This window comes from Ascidiella aspersa, chromosome 7 (assembly GCF_963924565.1).
Source record: "Ascidiella aspersa chromosome 7, kaAscAspe10.2, whole genome shotgun sequence".
NCBI classification, from domain to species: domain Eukaryota; kingdom Metazoa; phylum Chordata; class Ascidiacea; order Phlebobranchia; family Ascidiidae; genus Ascidiella; species Ascidiella aspersa.
In genome coordinates this window covers 16,749,809-16,772,419 of record NC_139453.1, presented here as the reverse complement: position 1 = coordinate 16,772,419, position 22,611 = coordinate 16,749,809, and the positions used below count along the sequence as shown (strand labels likewise).

The 22,611-nt window shown below is 31.7% G+C and overlaps 1 protein-coding gene across 2 annotated transcripts; it reads right to left on the bottom strand.

Moving 5' to 3' along the window:
- Positions 1-706: 706 nt before the first annotated feature.
- Positions 707-21,481, bottom strand: LOC146138075 (lysosomal alpha-mannosidase-like). 2 transcript variants are annotated; one of them, XM_083394321.1, is made up of 24 exons: positions 21,379-21,481; positions 20,153-20,255; positions 18,145-18,318; positions 17,140-17,333; positions 15,106-15,238; positions 12,633-12,778; positions 9,598-9,714; positions 9,218-9,412; positions 9,075-9,147; positions 8,789-8,881; positions 7,335-7,450; positions 7,143-7,268; positions 6,280-6,390; positions 4,839-4,925; positions 4,628-4,769; positions 4,479-4,555; positions 4,362-4,418; positions 4,180-4,277; positions 3,694-3,765; positions 3,460-3,628; positions 2,399-2,620; positions 2,118-2,264; positions 1,433-1,544; positions 707-1,263 (listed from the first exon to the last, which is right to left on the bottom strand). In XM_083394321.1, the coding sequence occupies exons 1-24, from the start codon at positions 21,472-21,474 to the stop codon at positions 1,139-1,141; spliced, it is 2,985 nt and encodes a 994-aa protein (XP_083250447.1). In that variant the 5' UTR covers positions 21,475-21,481; the 3' UTR covers positions 707-1,138. The 2 variants fall into 2 exon arrangements, with proteins under 2 accessions (XP_083250447.1, XP_083250448.1); XM_083394322.1 differs by lacking the exons at positions 18,145-18,318; positions 20,153-20,255; positions 21,379-21,481 and adding an exon at positions 17,653-18,134.
- Positions 21,482-22,611: the final 1,130 nt, after the last annotated feature.

Sequence of the window (22,611 nt, the reverse complement as noted above, 5' to 3'; positions counted from 1 at the left end):
ATACAAAAACGAGACTGGCACATACGAGATTATTTGTTAATGAATAACTTTTGATTGCAAAGATTAATCTTCTCGGAAAATATGGAAGGCAGTGTCTTTACGAGCATCAGTAAACATGCGAATGCCACCAGTAGGCATTCGCTTCTTTTATGATTTTTTTTATAAATGACAAACAGTTACACTTTGTTATAAAGCCCAGAATGTTGGGGTTAATGTTTGAAATGTCATCCCATACATTGATTTATTTTGTTACTGTCAATTAACAACAAAGGCGGTAGGCCTGTGAGTACAACCAATCCGATACTCGTATGAAATGATTTAAATTCAAAGCACGATGCTGGCCTTTAAAGCTGCGGTTGCTCCGCGAACGGCCACAAATGCTCCACAAGTAAGAAAGAACTTTTGGCGAAGACCCTGCTCTGATTACATCTGAATCCCTGTCGAACAGCGCTATTTGACTTTTTTTTTTTTTAAATCTGTATGCAGTTAAGGTAAAATAGAAAAATACTTCACACCAGGCAATAAAATTATTGAAAGTTCGGAAGCCTTGGGTTTAGAATGAAAGTTTAAGTAAGCGAGGAATCGAATCGAATTTAACCGCGTTTTTATTACATTAGTTAGTTTTTTTTCTTGCTACAGATTTGTCGCCCATTACGTGAACACTACATATACTTTTAAATCAACATTCTGTAATAAAATAACAATGTCAAAGCTATAAGTAAATGTATTTAACGCGATATTGCATCACTGGACCGATGTATTAATATTCTTAAAAATGCAGTTATAAACAGAGCTATAACAAATAGTTTTCTACAATCGACATCACAATAGAATGACTAATTTTCTCTTAACGTTATATCGATTTACTTTTTTAGCATAAAGACCAGTGCCTCAGAACTTTTTTAAATGCCCGTATTTAACAAAATTGGGATCTACAATTAATAAATAAAACAAGTGCCTTTCAAAAGCCAATTACCGAAATTAGTTGACCTAATCAAATTTGTAGCGCAAGCCAGGCTATAGGCAAGGAAAGTGCCAATATTACACACAGCTTACAAGATGATTAAATGTTAAAAAAAAATTGTGCTTAATTTGGAAAACTTATATTTGATCACAGTAGCCTATACAATATAGAATATTAATGCAGCAAAAAAGTACGAATTTGCATAGGTTGCAGCACTACATCAAACTGGTTGTTTGACACGCTTGAAAACCCGTTGTTCGGTTTGTAAGGTCGTTCGAAATGAAGCACGGCATCCACGTCTGCAGAAGTTAAACATTTATTTTCCTGTAAAATCACAACCTGTTGTGCTGCACCAAGTTCTCATAAAGCACAATAAATTGCGGAGTGAGTCAACATAATGTGTACAGTTTTAAAGGCTAACAATGTGTACATTTTCAAAGGCTAACGACCTTCGACCAAAAAGCATACCTCGTTTGTGAACTTTTTCCTCCCAATTCAGCCTAGTGACTTGACTTTTAAGGACGTTGCCGCCAAGCTCCAACTCTTCGACTGAAACAGGTTGGAAGTTCTTGAAAAGGGTCTGTCGATATAAAAGAAAAGATAACTTAAAAAATACGTTACTTAAATGGGCAACATAACCATCGACGTTAGATAGCATTTAGAGTTAATTAAAATATAAGCCAATAAATATTGTTGTTTTACAATAATATCACAGACAAACAGAAGGAAAAAACAAACATGAAAAACACTAGCCAAGTTTTGTCGTGTGCAAAGTAATAAGTTAATAAATTATATTGATTCGTTTAAAACGTGAAAGTAGATTTTTTAAACAGTTTATTAATAAAAGTAGTCACAGCACTACAAGTTATTTTAGTTGTAGTTTTAACTAAATCAAATTCAGACATTCAGTATATAGTTTACAATGATTTCGTAATATGTGGCTGTATTGTTTAGTTACTACTGAGCGTAAAATTATTTAAAATAAATAGATAGAAAACATATATTTTTAAAGTTCATGTTATGTTCAAAATGCCTTAATTTCTTTTAAGAACAAATATTTACAACACAAAAAACAAATTTTCTTCCTCGCTATGTCAGTTCAAAATCATCAAACCCTATTTTTGAACAATGAACGCAAGTTATGTAAATTAACCTTTAAGGAAACTGTTACAGGCTTTGACATCTCGGCATCTTCTTCCACAGCGAATTGATGTTCAAGGCGAATCATAATTCCACTGTCAGTTGTTGCTAGAGTTAAAAGGTGAACGTTGTCTGGAAGGGCAGAGTTTAATAGAGATCCCTGTAAAAATAGGGAGAATAATTTGAGAGCATACTATTGATATAAACTGTAAAACGCACACGAAAGTTATTACATTTTGTTAAACTTTGCTTACTTTGTTTAGAGTTATAACCTACCCAACAAACCTAACTTACAGTTTTAAATTCGTTGTATATGCTGGTGGTGTTTGTGAAAGCAACCAGGGCGTCCATGTACACTTGCTCGGCCAAAAGACGATGTTGGCGAGCTGACTTCTCAACGGTGTCCAGAATAAGCCATTGCTTGCCGCGAACAATTAGACCATCTCCAAACTGTCCAGTTTCGTTAAGTGCTTCACCGACACCCTTTGAGTCCTCTCCGAACAATCGCCTATGAAGCTTTAAAAACATATTTTATTACCTTACATTTTACAAATTACGATGATACGCAAGTAAATGTAAAAATTAGAAAACAATACATCTAATATTAAACAAAAAAACAATAACGCTTGCAGGTGGTTGTCTGCGAAAACGTACTTTTTTATATGGCTTACGCCGAAAAACGAAATACAAGGCCCCCCCAAAAAACGCACAAAACCATCAGAAATATTCATTTGTAGCAAAATATATTTGTCCTAAAAACTGAAATTTGTCAGCATTCTTTCCGCGTCTGATTCCTACCATGTTTCCGTATTATGATTACCTGTGTGGCTGAACTATAAAAAATTACTATTTAAACGCTGAAACACCATGAGATATTTTTTAGATTTGATTTTTTTATGTTCGTAATTCATACCTAATCGAAACTTAAACTCACTTGAAAATAATATTAAAATAGAAGTATTTCAAAAATTGTACGTTGAAAAAAAAATAGGTTCATTCAAGTGATAAAATAAACATATAGCGGTAATCTCAAAACGACAGGAGTTCAAGCATTTTTTCTCATTTCCTTTAATGTAACAAAGTACTAAACTGGTTAGTATCAGTTGAACTTTGGCAACGTTGGGTGTTTCATCTAGTTAATAATATTATTATAAACATGTAATATTAAATTTTTCACATATTACAAAAATATATATGAAAAGTCACTTGCATGATAAATTTTTACATCTTAAAAAAGTCACATTCTGACAAACTATCTTGGTAATGCATAAAACCTAAAATGCTTTAAGCTCTGGTTAAATAATGCAGAAGAAAATGCAATATTTGCTAGAAGTTATGATGACACTTTTACGAACCATTAATTCCACGGATCCATCTTCTATGCTGGCACCACCTTGTGAACGGTCATTTAAAATTGTAAATTGAAAATTGGTATCTTTTATAAAAATTCGTGAATTGACAGGAAAATAATTTCCAGCTATAGGTTCAGATTGGTTTAACGTCCAGGTAGGTCTGAAATTCCTCCTGTGAAAAAGCAAAAATTATAAAATTACTGCTGCCAAAACTATAACTTTAGCTTTGATTCTTACTTTCTTTCTAAAATTTCTCGTCCATTGGAGTCGGTGTAAAACAATCCAGCAGTTTTCAAGCTTGTTGAATACCTTTTTGATTTAAAAAAATATATTTTTTTGGTTGAATTAAACACAAGTTACTTAAACTAGACATGTATCAGTGAAACTACCTACAGTTTTGTATATTTTGAAAGTGTGTTACTTAAATTTGTGTTGGCGTGTATACATTTTTAAATGTTTTTAATTTATATAAACCATGAAAACATCAGATCAATAAAAAGTGAATAAACCAACAAGTAAAATGACACTTTACCTATAAAACCTAGCCTGATTTTGAACTAGTTTATCTCTATATTGTAAAAAAAATAACAATTAACTAAAATTGTCACAAAATTGCTTCTTATTTAAATTATTTAATGTATAGCATTACCATAACTTTATTTATTAAAACACGAACAATAAAAATAAATATGTTTGAATAGTTGGAAGCATATAATATCAAACCTTGAAATAACTTCTTTTCCCATGATATCTTTAAAAGGAATTGGGCCAATTGTCCATTCCACTTCAACAAATTTCTTACCCTTATATAACCGGACAACCTAAATTAACAGATAGAGTTACATAAGTGAATAAACCTTACATTATGACTGTAGATAGTTTTTTGTTAAAAATTGTTTTTATACCTGCCAAGCCCAATTACTGAACTTTTGATACACTTCATGAACAAGTGAATTTTCAGACTGTAAAACAGATTTTAAAAACAGTTAATGTTTAAAAAGCTATCACAATGTAATTTTTACCTGCACAACATGGGTTTCAATTTGACCATTGGCGCATGGAAACAGATGTGTTGAGTTTGGACGAAATATATAGGCACCTTAAAATTGGAAAATCAATCATCAAATATTCAAACATTTTTCTAATAAAAGTAAATGCTAACTATTGTGACCTGATTGTTGGTTACTGACATTGTTTCCCATACTGGCATTGTACCAATATAAATTTTGTGACACTGGCATTTCTATAGAACTTTCCGTGTTAACAATAGCTTTCATTAGCCCAGAAGTTCCATCAAATAGTACTTTGTAATACTAAACAAAAAAGGACATTATGAGGAATAATAAAAACAGAAATAAACAGTAAACAAAAGAAAAAAATACCTCATTGCTTATAATAGCATCTTCGTTTTTAATTTTTTTATAGGAAGGAATTGCATGAAATTTCTTTGAGCTTGCTGTTTTTGTTACCTGCAAAGGCAGAATTATGCATATTTGTGTGAGTTATGGAAAATTACTCATCAAATGAAATCTATTGTTCCTAAGCAAAAATTTACACTCGCCAGCCGGGCGAGCGGCTATCAATCAGCACTCGCCCGGTCGAAATAACACTCGCCAAAAATGTGGGCACGCCGTCTGCAAATTTACGTCATAGCGCGGTCATTTCTTGGGTCATCGTTTACCTGTCTTGTAGTTTCATACGTAAACGTTAGTATATCTTTACATGATATGTCAGTATCCTGATGAAGACGTTGTGTATAGCACGTCCAAACGTCGATAAATTTTATTATACTGCTGGATGAACAACACTTTGTTATATATTTCCATTTAAACTTATTGTTACCAAAAACTGCAGCAATTGCTCTTAATTTCTTAATACAAACAATTAAATAAATACAAAAAAGTAGAATTCTTATCCTGGGTACATCGCAAGTCCAATAAACTTTTCCAAAGGCGTCAACAACAAGGTTAAACATTTAAAAATTAACAACGTTTAAGTTAAACGATAAACCTTATAACTATTTGCCACTGCCGCAATGACGTCTTTGATTGTTTGCAGTTAAACGGTTTTTTTTAAACGGGACAAAGAGTCTTTATTACGATCATACAGCGGGACAAAGAGTCTTTATATCGAGCTTCGAACGTGACTTCGATTAACCGTATTATTTGTGTAGTTTTGAATGTATTTGCGTCTTAGTGTTTATGTAAATAACTGGCGCTAAGTTATATTTCGCTTAGTAGTGGTGCGTAACACAAGTTATCCCACACCAACTAAGTAAATTTCTCGCCGAAGGCACTCGCCAGTCGGGCGAGTGGGTGTCAATCAGCACTCGCCAGGAGCGATTTGTACTCGCGAGCGGGCGAGTGCTTTAAGCCCAACCCTGATATATATATATGATTTGAAAAGGTTTAATAGTCAGTGCATTTTAGGCAGCTCCCATAATTCCAAGAGCTTGAAAGAGAACGTATTTTAGCCAGAGAGATTGTTAAATGCAGTTAATAATAGCAAAAACAGATTCTGTCTGGATATGTCTGCCATGCTTCCTGTCCCAAGAAAAACGTGATCACAACAAAATATATTTTAAACTTCAGGGCTGCTCAACAACATGCTGTCACTTTTCTTAAATGACAGTATTACCAGGTCCCAAGAAAAACAGGATCACAACAAAAGATATTTTAACCTTCAGGGCTGCTTAACAACATGCTGTCACTTCTCTTAAATGACAGTAGTACCAGATAAAGCATGCAGATGATAATACAAAAATTGCTAACAAAAAATTACTATATTGTTTTGTTCAAAAGTAAATAAAATAAAAATTTTTACCACAATTTCACTGTATCCTAATGCTGGAAGATGTGCCAAAAAAACTAACTCAGAATCCGCATTGCCACGATTTCTTCTTGTGCTCATTGTTCCGTCATTAACTGGTACAATCTAATAATAATAAATGATTTTTTACAAAACAAACTTCAAGTTACTATACTTTTGCCATTAAGCTTTTTTAGCGTCCCACAAACCTTGATTTTTATATAGAAATTGTCATTGCACTGTTTACTAATATATGCATATTGGGTTCGGTGAATTGTATAACTTTAGTTAAGTTACACTTACAATGCAAGTTTTACCCAGTCCTGAAAACACTAAATAAGAATTCATAAAAACTAATCAAGTTTGAATTACATCAAAAATTGTGATAAGTTAGACATTTAGCTCAGGTACAAATTATAATTGATCACAACTATGAAGCATATTATTTTTAGTCAGCTTAAATACATATACAAGGTGTGTTTTTTACGCTCGCCTGCTCGCCAAAGCGAGTTTTGACACCAGTTAAAGTCTGGTGAGTGCCCTAGAGCAAAAATTGGTTGTTATTTCAGACCTACTGAAGGTCTTCAATTTATTGATTGGCAACAAATTACGTTTAACTTCACTGACTGAAAGCCAATTAAAAACTGTCTTGTGGAGAAGGAACTAATTATTTCACTGAGCATCTGATTTGTTTAATAATATTTGTCAGGAAAAATTTTGCACTGTTAAAATTACATAACAAAATATCGGTAGTTTTTTTTAATTTTATCCCAAACATGATATATACATATGAAAATGTGCATAAAGGTAAAATATATATACATTATGCACATTTTCAGACCTTTCTAGCATTGTTAACCTGAAAATATTTTTTTTACCTGAAAAGATAAATCACTTCCATTTATGTAGGCAACATTAAATAGTGTCCCTCTAGTAGTCGATATTGGTAGCCGCAAGTACTTGCTGACTGGCCTTGCCAAAGGATTGTAAACTACTACCACAAACTGAAAAATAATTTACAGTTATAATAATAAGTTTTTTACTTTAGTTGAAAAAGCATCCACTTTTACCTGGTTCATGTGCTGTGTATAGTTGCAAAGTGTTATGTTGAGATAATCACAGTAGTTTAAAGTATTAATTTTCCCAGTTATTGCTTCACTGAGCAGACATTTGCAAGACTGTCTACCTGCAAATCATAAATCAAACTACACCATGCGTCGCCAATCTTAACCATCAATAAAAACAAATGCTTTCCAATTACAAACAAAAAGGTACCCCTATAAAATTATCACCAAAATAAAAACAATCATTTTTTCCTTGTCAACATTAACTGGTCTAAATAATAATCTGACAAACATATTAGGTTACTACATAATAAACTAAAAACAACCAATCATTCACATTGTTTTTATAAATTCGTTTACTGTTAACTAGTGAGAGCCATGGTACACAGTTGTAAGAGCCATATGTGGTTATAGAGCTGCAGGGTACAATCACCTACATAATTTAACTGCAGTACTGGTCACCAGAATAGATTAGCATGTAGGTATACTGAAAGTTAAACATTGAACCCAAATGGGTAGTCTATATCAGGTCATTTTAACAATTATAGTTTCTTTGTTTTACCAGGGAAGGTTGCACCTAATTGTACATTTTCATCATTACATAATAAGTGTAAAATCAATTTTCTACTTTGTTAAATCCTGACTCTTGCCTAATTTTGAAACAATCTGTCAAGAAATGTAAACATTTTTTCGAATTGTATATGACTGTAATATGGTTTTTGTGTAATACACAAAAATTAGTGGTTTGCCTAGGTTTTCAAAAACTGAAAAGGGGGCTGCAAAAATAAAAAGGTTGGGAAACAATGTATTATATCATAACACTGTTGAATTTTTGTGTATTAATTTGGCAACCATAGAATTATGTATTGTGTTACTGATAATATCCAGAGCAGTATATATTTTCACATGTTACACACTAAACATGTGATAAAAACAACTTACTATTCACACCTGGGATGTCTGATACTTGGCATTTTTTCCAATACCAAAAACTAATTTTTGACAAAAAGTATGGCAATTAGATTTATACTAAGTTATGTTATTATTATTTCCTAATAAGCAAAATAGGTGAAATTAAAATGTTTAAGGGTTTTGTCTGGTTATTAGGTGGCAATTTCCTTTAGCTTTAGAAAAACTAGTTGTCCAGTTGCTAAACTACAATTCTTTTTTACTTTGATAAACTTATCCTTCAAGATTAAATCGCTGCTTTGAATTGTAAATCATAGCTGAAATTTTATGTTAGTTTTGTTTATTATTTCCAATCCCTAAATTAAAATGAAACAGAATTTAATTGCAATGTTTTTTTTTAAATATGATTTTGTAAAAAAGGTTAACATTAAACAATATTAGTTTTCTATTTGATGATGCAACTCGGTTGTTAGGTTTTTAAAAGCAGTTGCAGTATATTTTGTATAGGTTAAATATATAAAGTTATTTTGTACAATTGTTGTCAACCACACCTTTATAAAGACGTTTGGCATAATCATTAGCAACATGCTGTTTACTTGTTCCAGAAACAGCATCATGATGTTGTGCTACCCCCATCGCCTCACCTATAAAAGCAAACTGAGTCATTAAAGTTAGGAATAAAATTGATTAAAAAATTGTTTGACCTGTAACAAACGTTTAGAAAGCAATAAAAAAATCTAATAACAACAAAAAATATGTAAAAGTAAGCCAGAAAAACAAAAAGGCAAACTAGATATGCAAACTTGCACTCAATTAGGACGTGTTTAGATAACTCACGCAGATGTTTGGTTGTATTGAGAAGTTTGCTTTCCTTATTCATGTCATGAAAGGCTTCAAGATGATTACATACCTAACATAACAGGTTAATGAAATAAATTTGCATAACACAAAGAGTCCAACACAACAAATTAAAAACTAACCTGTAAAAAGTTGTTACTTTCTCTTACATAAGCTTTTAGCCCTGGCCTACTAGTAAAATAACCAGTCCAAAATGCATGTGGGCTGTCTGCATATGGAAAAAAGTCATCGGTTTTAATGGACCACTTTTCTGAAGCTTGGTTTAAGGCATACAAGTAGCAAGATGGTGTTGAATAAAACACACTGACACTTTTATTCTGCCAAAAAATATACATAGATATACTTTGACTAATAGTTTCATATGGAAAGCAATGTAGCATAACAAAAATCCATTACCTGAACAGAATACAACTTTATGATGTTCTATACAACAACATACTTAATAGGCTATAATCTATGCTGTTAGTTAACAAAAATGATACAAAGAAAATAATTGTCTTACTGCAGCATTCACATATTTTATTAATTTGTCCAAATTTTTAAACCATGTTTGAGCATTGCTATATTGAAAGTCAGAACCCATAGTCATCATAATGTGGTTGGTTTTGAAATGCTTTGCCTGGGTGATACAAAAAATTATAAATTTTGTGTTGCTGTTGTCACAAATAAATTTGGAAAATACATCCTAACCAGTAATTACATGTATTCAGAAACGTTAAATAAAAACATTATTATTCATATGTAATAGAGTGTTAGTCAATAATAATACATTTTGATTTTGGTTACAGCAGCGGTTCCCAAACTGGGGTCCACGGACCAAAGGGGTCCGTACAGCAGTTTCAGAGGGTCCGCAAGGGTAATTAGTCTTTTAAGTTTTTAAACATTAGTCTATGTTTTAAACATTATCTGTCATCTTTATTGTCTTTAGTTATGCTTTATTATTCGATCATATAGCGTGTTTTATAATGTCTCTTGTGACATCATAAAGCATGCTATCAGCGAATCGTTCGCATTAGTAACAGGGTGGTCCAAACCCAGTTGCAATTTTAGCTAAATTGATCTGGTTAATTAAACCTTTTTGCACAAAATGATAACGTCTTTGTAATTTAGCGGTTGGGGAGTATGCAACATCTCTTTTACGCGATCATTCTACGCTTATAAAAAGCAGTCTTCTAATTAAAATTTTTTTTTAAATACGCAAATTTTTCGCGCTTCGCGTACACCAGTTTTCCCGGTCTCATAACGTTCGATTTTATTTGCACACAAGTTCGAAGACAGAAGCAAGTTTCTGGAGCGTATCTGTCTTTCAATGCTACTTTGTGATGTTATCTTTAAACATTTCATGCCTCGAACAGACGAAAAACATTGATCCGCTCCTGGTACGCATTTAGCCTACTTTATGTGGCCCACAAAGAATATGCAAGAAACATTGTGGCCCGCGATGCAGTCATCCGTGGACCACCCTGAGTTAGAAGGTTTGTTACATTAGAAAGAATCATGACTGCACTAGTGTACTACAAGAAATATGGCTCAACTGACCCTTGAAATTTTATAGGGCCGCGAAATATCAAAATAATTGCACCGGGTCCGCCAGGCAAAATTTTTAGAAAAGTTTGGGTACCGCTGGGTTACAGCATCTATTTTGAAGTACTATGCACTAAGCATACTTAGAAATGGCCTTATGTGTACAAAAAAAGTTTATACAATGCTGTATGGGCATGCAGGCATAGGCGCCAAACTTTCAAAATTTCAAAGAGTTTTTCTTTACTAATACAAAATGCTCATAAATCACCAACATAATACAACAGGTTTTCAGGAAGCCGATTATGTGGCTTAGCATATTTAATTAACCAAACCAAGGACAATATCATTTTTCTGGCCTGGTAACATCAATATGAAGTCCACAGTGGACTTGTCGTTCCTTAGACGTATTTAGAAACCAGTTGTCTTAAACAGCACATTTTATTGTTGTTTCTCATTAAAATCAGCAGAGCAACAAGAAAACTTTTTTCTCAGTAACACTATTACATAAATTTTTGTGACCTTTTATATTTAATCATAGCCAGAAAATAAAGTAAACAACTCTTTTGCATTCACTTGAAACTGGATTAAAAATTTAGGGCATTTTTGTTTCCACATAGCTTGAATTAAACTAATTACAGTAATTTTTAATTCAAACATAGCTAGACAATACTAATTTGATCCTTTTATTCAGATGTAGCTCAATTATACCTTATTTTGGCAATTCTTTGTTTTAGTGTAGCTGGAACAAAACTTATTTGGACACATTTTTAATTGCATGTAGCCAGGCTGGCAGAATCTTGCCAGCCTTCTGGTGACAAGCATTTTGGCGAAAATTATTCAGTTTTTGGTCGCGCCCCTAAACTTAAAGGATGTGTTCGCCAAAGGAATGTATGAACCTTGCTATGTTTTGGCGATAAACAAGGCTATTAATAATAAAATTAGACAACAAAACGTAGCGCCGCAGGCGCAAAAAATTTTGTGACATTAAGTCATTAACAAATACATAAGGGACATGTGAAGGTACAACCTGGGGTCTGGGGGTGTACGTACATGTCTGCTTTTCTTGCTTTAAAAGTGTTACATAGATAAGCTGTTTTCAGGCAAACTTGTGTGAAAATGAGCTGCTCAAAACCAGATTGAAAAGCACAAAAAAATATTATTTGGCTAAATTTCCAATTTATATTGCTCAAAATAATGATATTTATAAGAAAATGTAATAGAAATTGTCACAGTCACATTGCAAAATGCCCCATAGTATGCATATTACCTTTGGGATAGATTTGTTGAAAACAAAGACACATAAACGTAGCAAAATCACGCTAAAGAATTTTTTTTTGCATTTGCATAATTAAACAACCAAAAATATACTTTAGGCCTTAGGGGGGGAAACATAGCCTGGTACATCCTTAATATGCCGATGCGAATGTTATACCTGTACATTTAACAGAAATGGGGAATTCAACTCAATATACAGGAAATCAACTCAATATAGCAGTACTTGCCAATGCAAAGTAAAACTGCCAACAGGTAAACAATTGTATGATCAAAAGTGTGTACTTTTTAAAATAATAAACAGTCTATATGCCTTACACTGGCTTTTTCTCACTAAACACTGTGCTTCACACTACCTTAACTTTTTTCAAAATGACACAACAAAATTAATTTCTGCCAATTGTAGTTTGTGTAATGTTATTACTTATTGCATATTCCACTTTTCAAAAATATATGTGATTAAATATGTGTGGAAACAACCACAAGGTATTTTGAAAATTAGATGTTGAAAAAATCTTCAAAAAAAAAAAAAATTCGAAAAAAAAAGAAAAACAATTTTTTTTTTTAAATTTTTTTTTAGTTGAATTTTTTTTTGCACCAATTTCTTCGGTTTTCTGGCTGTTTTCTTCGGCCGACATAGTCGCCAAGTCGCCAGCATTCTGCCATACTGCATGTAGCTCTAATAAAACTAAGTTTGGAACTTTTTTCTTTTTGGTTATACAATTATTTTTATATGTTTACCTGGTGTCTTGCAGCATCAAGAAAAAAGTTCACTTTTTCATCGACATTGTACTCTTCCAAATCAGGATCATCCATAATAGGGGAATCACCACAGAGTTCATCAAAACAAAATCCAGATGGTGGCCCATAACCATTTTCATTTACCCCTGTTTAAGAAAATTTGTACAAATAAATCTATATCTCAAATTTTACTTCTTTAAACAAACTAATTTGCTTAATGTAAATGTCATGTCCTCTAATTACCATTAGGAGATTTATCTGCAATCATATGTATATTTTGTAGAAACAATACAGTATTTTTTGGTGTATAAAGCAAATTGAAATATAAATATTGCCAAGTAATTACAGTTAGGTAACTTATTGACTTTAATATACTTGATTTTATGGTTCTCAGCCAGTTGGCCTGTGGAGTTTTAAGAGCAATGCATTTTCACTACAAAATTTTGAAGTTTGGTGTGGTAAAACAAAAGGTATAACCTGGTTGACTGTACAATTGAATTTATTTAATGTCATTCACTATGTACCATTTTTATGCCAATTCCATCCCTAATATAAATTGCCAGTGTGTTGCCAAAAAAAAGGTTGCTCAAAAAAAGTGTGCTGCAGGGTATATAGAGTATGGTAAAACTGGACCAAACACATAAGAATAAACCATTCAACTGAATCAAAAGTGTGCAACACAGGACACTCCTGTCAAGAGTGGCATGCAACCTATGTCAATAAAGCACTTGCAAAAACTTATATCTCAAACCTAAACTTGTTACACAATTAACTGTCATTCATTTGTTTGTTAGGAACATTTATTGTAGGGAGTTCGACTCCTCTTAAGTTCAGAAAAATTAATGACGTTTGCCCGTTTTTTAATAAATAAATACAATTATGAATAATCTGTTACAAAAGTTCTAGCATAGGAGTTATTTAAAAAAAAAGTGTTACACATTTTTATACTCTTGTCTGGTCATGACTGGTTGTTAGGCCTTTTCTTTTAATTTGAGAACACAGTAGTTTGGCCTGTACATCAAGCATGGCAGTTTAGCAATTCCAGCCAGAAATATTTTTATTTGTGACCAAAAAATTGTTTTAGAAAAAAGAGTTTTGCAAAATGTAACTTGGCAAAGTTTTATGAGAAATTTTGCGAAACACTTTTAAAACAATAATAACCTAGAGAACTTTAATTGTTTCAATGGCTGTACATTGTTTCTAATTGAGAATGTCACCACACCCAGGTGGGTCACAATTTTTTAAGGTTGTCGCAAAATGATTTTGATCTAAACTTAAATGCGGTTATAAGATGCGTGAAAGTATACTATTATGCCGTGACATATGTATACAAAATCATTGATACTAAGATAATGGCACAATTGATCCCAACTTCTAAATGAAAATAATTAAAATAGTATCGCTGGATACGGTGCAAGTCAAACAAACTTTTCCAAAGGAATCACAATAATAAAGTTTGACAGCAACATCATTTATTGGTTTTTAGTTTTGTTGATTTATGCCATGTATTATGTAATATTATAGATTACATTGTATTCATAATGAAGAATCATTAAGTTCGCACCTACTACATAAGTCCACACAACTACTCAGGTTCAAGTTGCACTTAACTGGGATATCACTGCATATGTAAACAAATTATTAATGAAACAAGTAAAAAAATTTGCGCAAGAATTGTGGCCTTCACTCTTTAACATTTAGAATTACAGACGAACAAATGGAGTCCAGTAGGTATAAACAACTAATTTTTGTCTAAAGCACTTGTCACTCTGACAAGCAGCACTCGCTGGAGCAAATTGTACTCACATTGGCAAGTGGGCGAGTGTAAAAAATTTATCCCTGACATGTTTACTTTTAAAAAGACAGAAAACAGGTCATTATATGCATGGCAAAATATATTTTAAACAATTAGAAAACCAAAGAACTATAATATTAATACAAATATTGCAGTTAAATTATTAAACTTGGTAAAAAATAGCAGTCTTGGTGCAACACCATAGAATTACAACAAACACTGTTTTGATAAAAAAAAATGGCCTAACTTGTCAGTGAATAAGCAGCACATACAAAGAAAAAGCAGCCAACATTTTTAAATCACAAAATAATTACACATTTTTTTCATTTACTAACTATGCATGCATTTTTTTCATGTTTAGGACAGCATAAAGAGCATACTAAACAATGAGGGGACAGCAAAGAATTATTTAAATCAATATACAAAAGTTTTCCTTAGAGCTACTACCCCTATGAAGCAGTTTGTATATTTGTAGGACAACAATTGTAATTATGTAAAAATTACATATACTTATTAAAATACTTAAAAGAGCAATTGTGTTGCTTGTTTATGATACACTTAAAGATAGTGACTAGTAATTGAATAACTATATTTTTTACCAAACACCAAAAGGGCAAATAATAAGATATATATTAGCTTAAAGTTCTAAAATGTATTTACTCTACAATGGGGTTATACCTGTAAACAAGTCTGCAGTTGGTCTCATTAAACTATCACTTCCTCTCCAAATTTCTTCCATTCTATTTTGTTTTTCTCTTAGAGTTTTGTCTTGGTAGTCCAATCTACCAAAAAATAATCCATCGAATCCCATCTAGAAATTTAAATAAATATCTATTTAAATAGTTATGCTTTTCAAATGGGCAACTTTAAACACTTTAAAGACCTGTTTTTTTTTTATAAATCAGTCAGCAAAAATATATATTTGTTCTTTAAGCCGTAGTAAATAAAAACCTGTTGTTTGTAGAAAGAGTCAACTATAGTGATTTTAAAATGTCCTAATGTTACAAATGGCAATCCTGGGATACAGATGACATAAAGTATAGAAACAAACTAGTATGGATAACAATCCAATCTATTACTTGCTTATTAAGACACACTACACCTAATGGTGAAGGGTGACTTTGTGGGACAATAAAAAAACGGTGGTTTAGTTAGCAGTCTACAAATCCAAGGCTACAACACAATGTGCTCTCAATTGATTATAAATATTTTGATGAAACTGAAATCTGTACCTAAACAAACCCTAAATTTACTCCTCAGTATTAATAGTCTTGTAAGAGTGCAACAATAGAAAACATTAAATACAAAAAATATTAAATAAATGTTAGCCCAATGTGAAACATTTTAAAAGTGAAACTTGTATTGAAGTGGGCGATACAGAAATGGTATTTTTTCCATTCCAAAACATTTATTTTCAAGGTATACAATTTTGGGGCATCATATGTAGGAGTTTGTTTGGGGCATTTAATTTTTTTTAAATGGCTTAAAATGTTTTTTTTATGTAATAAAACAACGTTTAAAACCTCCGGCCCAGGCCAAACAAGTAAAACGAGTTGATATGCATTTAACAAGATTGCACCAATGGACACACATAAAGTACATACTTTTTTTTGTATTGTGAAACATTACCCGTTGGTCAAAAAATTGTACATCCTAATGTTTTTATATGGATAATTTGAAAAACGTTTAATTTGGAAGGGCAATTGACCTAGGAACCCAATGGCTGCAGAAAAAACACTAAAAAAAATTGAGCCAAGGCAATTCAACATACATTGTGTTTTGTTGATCTTGCAGTGGCATTATTTAATACAACATAGAATGGTTATATTGACTATATATATGTAAAGTCGTATAAAACACTAAAAAATGCAGAATGACCTCGTATCAGCCCTGACATTTTTATACAACAATACACACACAACCAGTAAATTAATATGTTTATGTATTGCTGAGCACAGCAGCAGAAACAATCTATAAAATCTGTATTGTCGATTTCTTACAAAATAAAGTAATTTAAGATAAGGTGACGTTTAAACCAGTTACAATTTCAAAAACTCTAAATTTTAAATTTCAATTGCACTAAATATGTAATTTACTTTATTAAGCTCAATCACTAATGAATGACCTCGTACTGACAAGAAGGAAGAAAAGAATACAATGTCATTTTATTTAAACCACATTTTGATAACCTTAAATAGTCGGCAAATATTGTGGTCATTATCTCAATCAGTGTAAAGCAATGTTACAGAAAAATACATCACAAAAAGTTTTGTTATACAAAACATCACAAAAGTTTTGTTATATTGCACTTAGTTACATTCTGTTATATAATTACAATGCCTAAAAAGAATTACACATTAAGGTAGCTTTACAAAAAGGTTTTGTCGTGCAAGTTGATATGTGAAACCATGTCAGCTTGAAGTGATTTGATTTTGTAAGTTTTATTAGGACAAGGCACTACAAATGACAGCAGATGTTTTCTGTGTAATCAATCCATCATGTTGATACATTACACCCTTTCATACTGATTTTTTTTAAGCTGAACTATACATTTTGCAATTAGATTTCAATACCCATGCATCACCATTACCACAAAATAGTGCAAGATTATAAATGAATGCAAGTCAAGGGTAATTGGACTTTTTTCACATTTACATTACCTTTAAAACAGGTTACCTATTATCAAATAATATAGTATCATATGTTAGTTACTTGAGCAAAAAGTGAAGCCTGTTCGCGTGAGTGGCCAAATGGGTCAATTTGCCAAGCTACACGGGGGCGGGCACATTCACCAAAAGTTTCATTTAGAAACCTTAAACCAAGGGACATTTGATCAATTATTGCATTGTAATGAGTTGCAGCTTCATCATTCATGCACCAACCACCAAGAATAAACTCAAGGCGACCTAAATTGAAAGGTAATGTTTGCCTAAACATGGTAGTAATGAGGAGATCATTACTCAATATTCCATTCCCAGTTTAACATTACAAACTAAATTTTAAACACAAATATACATAAAAAAAAATACAAATACAATGACACATTTAGGCAAATATGCCAGATATTTTATTTTAGCATTTGAAAAAGTTGCACAATAAGGCATTTGTGGTCTCAAGATGGGAGGAATGTTATGAAAACTGCAAAACATAGTCAATATTTTATCACCTGACCTATCACACGTCCAGCTTAAACTGTGATACAAGAAAGGGTAATCATAGCCTTACCCTCATTCACCAATGTGACAACTTGCTGTCTAAGCATATCATTTTGTTCATCCCACCACCTTTTAAAGTAGGCAATTTCAACATAGATAAATTTCCGTTTGGGATTGAGCAGAAGCGCATTAATAGAAGTATCCAGAATATATTGAACAGCGGCTTTCTGTACATTGCTATATGCTTTGATCGTGATAATTTTTAACAAATAATTAATTGTTGTCCATTTTGTAAAAAAAACATCAGCCAAACAAAATTAGTTCATCGTGCAGTCAATCACAACAACGAGTTGGTTTGCAAGGATTAAAAGAAGATAAAAACACAATATTGTAATAATAATATAGCATAATTTACCTTCTACATTAGATGGAAATCTTTCCAAGATTCGTGCAATACGTAACATTAGCAAAATCTAAACTTTTCGATTATTTTTAGATCTTTTTTAGAACAATTACATTTTACACAAATCTTGGAAACTTTAAAGTAGTTAACTAAAATGACCTTCTTTGACTAGCATTTTGACAAGAGACTTCATGGCTTGTGATTGTTGTTTCCACCATCGAGAAAAGAAGGCAATTTCAACGTATATAAACCTCTTACTTGGGTCAGACACAAGATGAGGTATAACAGTATCCAGAATATATTGGACACCAGCAATTGCAATACTATTGTTTGCTTTATAGAAAAATATAAATTAAAACAAATTAACTTGAAATATTTTTTGAGATTAGAAAAGTCAGGGGGGGGGGGGGTGACAAATAGCATAGCCTATTATGGTGATTTTAATTTGAAAGTCTATCTTTTACACATTTATACTTAGCAAGACCCTTTTTGACTTATCGAACCATTTGAATTATCAACTACAGGTTTGGGTAGGATTCAAGAGTTTTTCAAAATAAGGTTCAGCTCCTATTTAACCAAAGGTATTTTCAAAACAGGTTTATGAAGTTCTGATTGGGGTTCAATTACCTCAGATATTGTTGGATTTACAATTTGTACAGCAAACATAATACAGTAAGCCTATCTAAAATAAGCATCTTTGTTGCTTCCAAAACTTTTTATACATTGAAGAACTCGTGATAAATGAAAATTTAAAAATGAAAAACAAAAATTTAGACAACTTTTTTTTTTAAATGGTTACAGTTCGGTTAAAAATTAGCCCCCCAAAAAACTCAGTTTTGATCCAGTTTATCTTCCTTATTTATGATGCTCTACGTGTTACCATAAAGCCACTTGCGCTGAGCACCCATAGGAGAGTTGGGGTGTTAAGTTCTCCCTTAAAGCAATGATAAATCCTCCTGTTAAATACTGAACATTTTGGGTGTTTCATACAATTTGGTACCCTACTTGACATAAATCCCAAATGAATTGATCAATCCTATTAAACATTCAATCTTGGGAAAAATGATTCAGTTGGCTACCTTTTTGTCAAAACTATTTGCAGTTCATCAACTATTTATCAAATTTAAAGAGAAATTTTACAGTCCACCAAACATGTTTGAAATATAGCACACAAATTTAGCTGCTCCTAATGGTGTCTGGGTAAATATGGTTTGTCACTAGTGTATCTGCATTTTAAATTTTTCAATAAAGGTAAGAACTTTTCTGTGGAAAAATTAAGTTGGCAACTATAAAAATATTCGGTGGACTTGTAAGACCCACAACAAACTTCAAAAATATTTGGCATATTGCAAAATAATACATAAGGCGTCTAAGGTTAGCAATCATACATTTAAATATTTGTAGTTTTCAAAAGAGTCATTCAATCGACATCATGAACAGCAAACTTCAAAGATTTTTGGCAGAGAGAAAAATATATTGGCCAACTTTATAAATTTTGGGCGATGTAAACATTGTTGGGGACTGCTATTTCTACATAAAATATTTTTGGTGTAAAAAAAATTGACAAAGCATTTATTTTCCATTTCTACCAATACAGGAGTTTGATTTTGTGACATCAACAGGAAACATATACCATTTTTGGCGTCAAAAAAATGTGTTTGAAGGAAAAATAAATAATACTAAAAAAGTTGAAAAAAAAATTGGTTTAACTTGGAAAAGAAAAATTAGAAAATTACTTCCAGTATGAAAAATTGCATTTGGCTCATAAAACAAAATTATTGCAAACAGCAACTGTATAATTTTCTATGTATTGATTGATAAACCTACTTAAAAATTAAAGCAACCACTATTGCTGAAATGTGCATTAGTTTAGATTACACAACAATAACATAAGGTTTAGGGTATTGTGCAGACTTACGGTTGAATCTGGTGACGATGATGGTGGTGTTCAACATTTAGATAACAATGTGACTAACAAATACCTATCTAATAATTATTCTAAGTTAAATAAGTCTAACCAGCATTAAAAGGGTTGTTAGTTAATATAAAAAGTAGGTTATCCAAACTATTTAAAAATATAACTTGGCAAATAAAATTGTCATTTTTATGTTAAATATAAATATTTCTAAAAATGGTATTTATATCTTTAACCTTTTTTAATACTAACCTCCATAATAATACTGATCAACAGTTTTTAACCAACCAACATCATCGTGTGTGTGCGGAACAAGGTGAACATTAAGATGATCTTTCTCTCCCAAATTGCATTTCTGAAAAATGTGAAAGTTTCTTGTAAGCCTGCATTTTAGTTCAAATGATAGTGCTGCTGCTTTTGAACAATAAACAGACTGATAATGTCAAATAGCAGAAGTTTTGAATTGCACATTATGAAATATGCCTCCTTTGCAAAAAAGAAAATCATTGCAAAGCATTAGCCTTGACTAGATTCACTCTTGGGGTTTTATAGGTCAACTTTAAGGCCAATATCCAGCCTTTTTATATATATATATAATATATGGCATAACAATTAAATGACATCTGATCATGTTAGGGCCAAAGATAATTAATGCCATCAAAATTTTGTTGCCATAAACTTAAAAAAAAAATAATTATACATCGCCCCAGTAACATATACTTATTCACACTTGCTGCTTTTGGGTATACCAATTACTGAACCACGTCCTGTGGTAAAATAATGTATTTAAAAAATCGGGTGCTAAACCTTTATCATTAAATTGTATGCACATACAGGATTTTTTGACCTGCTCCCCTCCGGGCCTGTGTAGATCAGTTGGTAGAGTGATGCTCCTGTTATAACATGAGTTCAAAATAGGCTAATTGTCTTGAAACCTGGCCTTGCTTGCACTACATACTGATTGGAGGCCAACTGATTTTGTTAATAATCTTTTCGAGGGTTCCCGTTATACACACATATTTATTACAAATATATGTATTCCAATAAGTTAATCTTATGCAATAAACTTTCAAAACTCAGGGGGGTTCTTTTTAAACCAGTACAAAATAATTACTAAACAGCTCCTAGAAAAGTGATTTTACAATTTCGCATAAAATCATTAAAACAATGCATTATCTTTGTTTATGTAACCTAGTCTTTATTGTTTGTGTATAACATTTACAAAAATCTAGCTGAGCAAAGTAATGCTCTAGAGTGAAATAACAACATCTCCCTAAATAAACACATTTTAAGCAAGAGCTACAATATTTGAATGAAAAACATAGCTTTCCATTTACAGATATAACTGTAGATTCGGATCCAAATACTATGGACTTAAAATCCAAGAATCCAATATCCCACTTTGAATAACTTTACACATAAACTTTAGCAAAACCAACATGAAAATATGCATAAGTGTAACAAAGTTTATAACTTACTTGATAGTCACAAGAACTCGCAGAAACATGTCCAACAATGCCAAGAAGGCAAATTACAGCTGAATACAACATTTTATGAACAAAGTTTTTTATCATAAAGTGGTGGACTGTCAAAACAGGAGCATATATTATTAAAAAATGCTTTAAGATATATTTATTAACCAAAAACATAATTTTACTCTGCCATAACCTGAATTTACATCACATAAGCATCCATAACCCTGGATTTACAACACAAAGCTTGCTAAACTATGTATTCTTTTCAGGTTAAAACTAGCCCACACTCATTGAATTTCATTACTTGGGGCAGACAAAAATTTACATTAAAATTTGTTGGGTGGATTTCCTTCCTGATATTATTTAATAGCTAGCAAATAACTGCAATATTTTGTTGTTAAATCACTACAGTAATGATATGCCAAAACATAAGAATCATTTACAATGGCAGACTTAATATATTCCATGTTTAAGATTTTTGTGGAAACAAAGCAAATGCAAAATTTATGACTGAATACAGGATAGCGTATCTGTATTACCATGTTATTGTTGATCTTTAGGATTTCAAAGTATTTAAACCTAAATTTACCATTATTGTATAGTAATTAGGACCACATTTTTTACCAAATTGCCATAACATGACAGGTTGCTTTTAATTTGTACACACATGAATAGCAAGTGAAAAATGTCTTATCACAAGAGTAAATTATATATAATATTTCTTTGAAAGTACACTTATTTAGTGATATGTTCAGCATTTTATTGCAAACAATTATTTTGTTTTGCAATTGTCTTAATATGTGTTTCTGTTGCAAATGTAACATTTTACATAAACCTTAACTATAAGTTACAGAAAGTCAAGCTTATGCCAATAAGCAAAGAGCTTATGCACAGCAAGCAATAGTTACGCAGTTTTGGCAGCAGAAAGTTGGAATTGAGTATATACCTTGACAGATCACTTTACTAAGCAAGTACACCAACAACACCAACAATTATATTGTAAAACAGTCATGTTGTATGCCACTTAATATTTTTTGAAATACTCTGCTCTTTTATCATGTGTTGGTTTATTTATTTCTGGAGTCATAACAATTTCTATGATATGGCTCCAAACAAGTGTTGTTTCGAATCTGATCTATATGAAATTTTATTTTGGTTCAGTAAATATATTTCAAACAAGTTTTTTACAATTATTGTTAGCCACTAATTATTGTTGCCAATCCCATGACAACATGG

Bases quoted from the DNA above. Each gene is read 5' to 3' on its own strand.
- LOC146138075 (XM_083394321.1), bottom strand. From the start codon at position 21,474: ATGATAAAAAACTTTGTTCATAAAATGTTGTATTCAGCTGTAATTTGC. The intron at 17,334-18,144 runs GTCATTTTAGTT...CTTTCAATTTAG, and splicing joins CAAAATGCTAGTCAAAGAAG to GTCGCCTTGAGTTTATTCTT. The intron at 4,556-4,627 runs GTCACAATAGTT...TCCAATTTTAAG, and splicing joins TGTCAGTAACCAACAATCAG to GTGCCTATATATTTCGTCCA.